A 6000-nucleotide genomic window follows, 5' to 3' on the forward strand; every position below is an offset into this window, starting at 1 on the left:
ATGACTATTCCTCCTGCCGACTCTCGAAGATCCATTGTACCATCCGACTCCGAGGCCTCAGTGGATTTAGTAGTGACCAAGAGAAAGCGATGTCGAACCGCAGAATCTGCTCAAAAGTCAATCATTCAATCCAACTCCGATGTCTCCATTGATATTGTCGAGAAGAATAAGGGTAATGGAGGATCTTCTAGGATGTTGGCTGTCTTCGATGCAACTTGCAATAGTATGGGTGTCAAGTTTCCTCAACCTATTCCAGGTTATGGAATTCGATGGAACATCAAACTCCAATGTTGGGAAAGGCTATTCAATGCTCAAGAAGTAAGTTTATTATGTCCTAAATTTATAATTTCATCTACATCATGTTCTAAATTATTATTTTGATCTACATAATAAATTGCAGGTTATCGATAGGATGCTCAAAGATGATCAGAAGGAGGTCACAAAAACCAAAAGCAAGAATCGAAGACCCGAAGTAGGACCAAGTGATCCTGAGACCGCTCAACCCCGTGGCATATTCAACAAAGCTCATGTTTCGCCAGACCAATGGAAGCAAGTTGGTCAACTTATTAAGATACTCCGAGTGAGTTTTTTCATTTGAATCATCTCCTTACGCTGACACTGACTGATCCTTTCCTCACTTAAGGATTTTGAATCTTTAACCAAGGTTTTCGAAGCCGATGCTCCGACTGGTTCACTGGTTATTCGGGAATACGTCAAGTTGAAGAAGTCTCTTCAAGCTAAGATCGACGCGTGCAAATCCTGAGCCGACCCTCTATTCCCGATGTATCACGCCATGCATGCTAGAGTCAAGGCATATCTAGCTGAAGCCCTTCAATCCGATGTCCTAGTCCTAGCCACTGTTCTACATCCCTCCTGGCGAACCGACTACTTTCAGTTTGCTTTTGGCAAAAACTCAGACGAATTCATATCAGCTCAAGCTTTAATAGAAACAGCTTTTGACATTAGACAAAGTAAACTGAACTCGGGCAAGAATAATGAAGGGCACAGTGGTGAGTCTAATGAAGAAGATGAAGATGAAGATGGATTTAGGGCACATAGAAAGAAAGTGCAGACACGCACTGAAAATGAGCTCAGCAACTATTTCGAGCGTGTTGATGAGCCATCTAAAGCCGTAGAGAAGGATCCACATCTTGCTTTAGAATGGTGGAAGGTAACAATATACTGATCATTATTATTTATCATCATTTCTTCTCACATTAAGTACTGATGGTATTTTGATTTCCTATTGCCCAGGTCAATGCTTCAAGGTATCCAGTTTTATCATCCCTTGCAAAAGACTATCTGGCAGTCTGTGGATCATCGTGTGCTGTGGAGAGGACGTTCTCCGCAGCTGCAGATGTCTGCAGCCGTGATCGAGGGGCTTTGAAACCATCAATGGTGGAACGGTCAGTTGGGGCGCGCATCTGGTCTAAGGAGGGCATTGCGATTCAAGGTTTGGACTTTGAGGAGTGTCAATTGTGTATGGCCCACTCTAGTGCCTTGGATAAGTCACACCGAAAGAGGAGGGGGTGATAGTATTAGTAATTTTGCTTGATTTACTTTTCTCCTTTGTTCTTTTCTTTTTGAATTTTTTGTTTTTTTTCTTATCTTGTCAAACACAAGTTGTTTACGAAATCGGCTCTGAGAGCCATATTTGTTTCCTCATCTTTTCTTTACTTCTTATCACTCTTCTCTTGCCTCGTTATGCGGAATGAATGTTTGTGGCTCGGTTATTTTAACAAAGATACCCAATACTTTGCCAGTATCGTACAGTATCTAGCATTACTCCGATACCACGATACGTATTGGTATCGTACCCGGTATCGAGGGTACTATACTCAAAGTGTCCGCCCATAGTACCCTGATAAACGGTACCGTATCCGGTATCGTATCCAAACGGGCGGTACTGTACTGGATTCTGCCTGAGGTGGTATCCTGGAACAGATACTATACCTAGTATCCTCGATACTTTACCAAGTATTGTATCGTGGCGGTGTTGAACACAACTTCTTACTTTCTTCTGCTTTCCTATCTTGTGAAAGCCTTGGAACATGGTCTCAAGATGGGACAATACAAATAGGTCCAGAGTCTGTTCTGGATCTAATAAAGGTTCACTTGAGATAGAAGTCTTCTTTTCAAAGATTAGGAATATTGAATATGTACCCAAAGATGGGAAATAAAAGTAGGTGTTCCTTGCAGAATTTCCAACCAACAAAGAGGTCTCAGAAGATTTATCAATTGCCTATGAGCAAGCAAATCAGCTTGCACATATATGTGGAATGAACTCAGTCAATTCTATCATTGAGAACACTCCAGGCTTGAATCTGGATGAATTACATGAACATTCACCTCAAAATTTATCAGGTACCCTGATTTTCCTCATTTTCCCAACTTCTACTGACATGTAAATATTGAATCTTAGATATATCAGTTTGCACCACTCAACACTACAATGTTGAATACGGATACACAGCTGGTAACCTTTGCAAAAAGAAAGTGCTTGGAGCAGCTGCACATCTACTCAAGGAACAGAATGCCATAGATATGTTTTGTGAAGCCTTGCCTGAAGATGCTGAAAGTGAATGCTTGCAGAATGCAGCAATGTCTATATCAAATCTTCTCAATCCAGCATGTAAGGACCTTTCATATATTATTTCTAAGGTTTTCACCACACTTTACCAACACATTACTCTCTTACTTCTATAGCTGTAGCTCAGAATCATCAAAAATCAAATGACACCAAAAGCAATATAGATATTGGTCCTTTAGTCATTGACATAAAGCTCATTGGCACCAGTCTTGTAGCTATCCAAAAACAGCACGGCAGCAAGGTTCTAAAGCATAAGGGAAATGAACAAGATCTCATTAATCCTGATGAATTATGTTTAGAATTGCCAAGCAAGACTAAGAGTGGTGGTGCTCAAGCCAGTGCTTGCTCAAGAATTATCGCAGTTTGCTTCAAGGACTTGGAAGAAATTCCAACCGGAAAAGCACACCAACATTGCTGGAATATCAATTGCAAGATCAATCTCTCTGGAATTGTCAAAGATCCAGCTATTTTTGGTCAGGTACACTTACAAGGGCTTCTTGACGGTGGAGAAATTAAGCTGTCAAACCCCATCAAACCTGGAAGCTTTCTCATTTTTATCAAGCATCATGTACGTGTGTTTGATAAATTTGGTGATAAAGATTCTAATGTATTGATATCATGTAGACTCTGTACTTGGCACAAACCCCTTTTGTCTATAAGCTTGTCAACAAAAAGCATGCATTTGTGACAAGTACAGATGCAATGAATGGTCTGTCACACATTGTGGTTCAAATTTATTTTTACAACCCTGCTTACCCAGTTATAACACCAACTCAAGGCGTGTTGTCCACTGAGTTGACATATTCTCTGTTAGATGCTACCAATGTAGTTTATGTTTTTGAGCCTTTTGCAGGCTCCACATGCAGTGACACTGGTGATGGTTGCTATATGATTCCAACAGTCATGCATAATATGCTTGGATCTGTACATCTTGATAAGTTGATTGATCACTATTATGATGAATTAGCATACTCTAGATCTGAGCCCAGCAATGGGGATATCTCTGATTAATTTTTAGTAATTAGATACTCAACTTCAATGATTTGTATGTTACAGAACTGATTGGGTTTAACAAAATTATGCAAAGATATCAAATGTTTACCTGCACGTAGTAGAATGTTGCACACCCCAGAACTTCCGTTGTTTTTAAGACAAACATACTTAAATGATGTAAAACAATTGCTTGACTACTTTACTCGACATATGTGCATCTCAAATATGGGATCCAGCAATTAGGCTAGTCCGAGGTTAATATGTTGGATGTGTGGGTTGGTAGCCACCCTGCCAATTTTAAGACTCCATCAATTCTCTGCAAAAAATATAGACACCTGCCAAATTGATACCAGCCAAGGTACAAACTTTCATTGCTGAATGAGACTTATACAAATGATTTTTCAAATTGTAACACTGAGTTCTGTGCCAATGGTGCTTCCATCACATTCACATCAGAAAGTTGCAGGTAAGATGGACCTATTAAGAAAGAGAAATGTGTTCATGTATTTTGGTACGTTTTGATACAGATGAACTTTAGGTGTGTCTAAGTGCTGACACTGAGCTTGTGTTCATGTCACCTATGATGATTACTTTTGCTATGCATTCCAAAGCTGCAAACCGCACAGAGCCTGACACCAAACAAGCAGCAATCTTAACACAATCTTGGAAAACATTTCTCTAACACGCCGGGAGTGTGGAATTTGGACCCTGTGGTACTCACTTTCCTATATCCTACCACGTTTATCATGAAGTCTGAACCCCAATCAAAGTATATCATGGTGAACAGGTTTGTGGTGCTTTAAGATTCAGGTCTTGTTTTCCAGGCGTGGATCATAGTATGTTGCATCAAGTATACTGTATCCTACGGTGTCCTGATAGTAGAGCTTGAGCGCTAGTGAAATATTTGAACATTTGAACTCAATAAATCACCTGTGGATTCTGACCTGTCATCTCATCTTTTTTCATCATTCTTCCCAATGGTCCGATCTTTCAAATGAGATGGATGATATTGGTCAAAAGCCGTTCATTGTAACAACAGGCATGTGTAGATGAGATGGAGCCAAAATGGAGATATTGAAGTGAAGTGTGCCACTGTTTACCCTGGTAAACAGCAAGTACTTAGCTTTGACCAATGTCACATTTGATTCCACATTTTACCCAAAAGTTTGACAATTGTTGGTCCTAATTCCGCACATTTGATATTTTGGGGACACTTTTAGATACGCTTTAGGATGCTTTGTAGTTGATACTGTGTATTCACTTGAGGGAATCAGTGAATGGTCAAGAGACATCAAAGCAGGTATGACAGTGCGGAACCCACTATAGAAAAGATGCGCAACAAAAAAGGTTACACAACAGTTCCTGCCAAAGAGATTAGTCGAGCCAAACTTTCTTTTTGATCTTTTTCTCTAGCTATTGTAGTTGTTCCCAATTTTCACTTCCAGAAACTTAAACGGGTTGAAGCAAAGAGTTTGAAACAGGAAGATTTTTAAGTATGTGATTGAAAACCAGAGCAGCCTCTGCTTCAGACATATTGGCGAGAAAAGGAACGATCTCTGAGCTTTGATATAAATGCCAGGTATTACGCATAAATTTATAGGCGTCCACACGCAATTCCTCATGCTGTTCAAAAACTGAGCTCTGGAGTTCGGATATCACATTTTGCACATGTATGGAATTGCTGATTTGCTGTCGACATATAGCCTTAAGTTGTGGAATGATCAACACTTGGAATTGCCACCATGATTTGCATTAGAGATTCAACTTAAATCTATTTGTAAAGTCAGATATGTGATATTGGGATTTGCTTACTATCGGCCAGGCGGTAGAGACTCTTTGGGCTAGAGGGAGTCTTGAAACCGGGTACGATGGTATAAGGGGTGCAGTAAGCTTCAGCCCATACAGGCCAAAGGGGGAGTGGTGGTAATTGGTCGTTTTCCTCCGCCGGGCTGGAAAGTGCCTTGCAATATACTTGGTATGTAGACCTCAGAGGGGCGAAGTATAGAGCTCTAGATTGGACGTGACAGATCAGATCTACCGGTTGAAGCAGTGTTCCCCATCACACTTTGTTCTGGAAATGATGATCTTTACTGACCCGCAGACTGCATAGTCTATAAAGGCTTGGTATGTTCTTCGACTACAATCTACAATCAGTATCCTAAACAAAAATCACATGCATAGAAGAGAATCACTGACGATGTGCCTGTGACATGAATGGTTGCTTTGAACGTGGCATTCTGTTATAACAAATCAGTTTCACATCATGAATGATTGATTGCAAGTTGTACAAAGAACTACGAGATGTGATTCTACCTTTTCGTGGTTCAACGTCCTCTGTTATCACTATCCCAATCGTCATCGGAATCATCACAGTATAGTTCTTCGCTAGTTTTTCTATCTCATCTCTTTACGCTTGT

At 40.3% G+C, this 6000-nt stretch overlaps 1 protein-coding gene across 1 annotated transcript in view; it reads right to left on the bottom strand.

The window, feature by feature from the left end:
• Positions 1–5032: 5032 nt before the first annotated feature.
• MELLADRAFT_102328 (uncharacterized protein) overlaps positions 5033–6000 on the bottom strand; it is a gene marked incomplete at both ends in the record, with an annotated part of 2143 nt that continues 1175 nt past the window's right edge. Inside the window, 3 exons of the mRNA XM_007405285.1 lie at positions 5033–5310; positions 5396–5617; positions 5780–5926. Of these exons, the coding sequence (XP_007405347.1) occupies positions 5033–5310; positions 5396–5617; positions 5780–5926 (647 nt within the window). The remainder of the gene's footprint in view (positions 5311–5395; positions 5618–5779; positions 5927–6000) is intronic.

Source organism: Melampsora larici-populina (assembly GCF_000204055.1).
Source record: "Melampsora larici-populina 98AG31 unplaced genomic scaffold MELLAscaffold_3, whole genome shotgun sequence".
Classification (NCBI taxonomy): domain Eukaryota; kingdom Fungi; phylum Basidiomycota; class Pucciniomycetes; order Pucciniales; family Melampsoraceae; genus Melampsora; species Melampsora laricis-populina.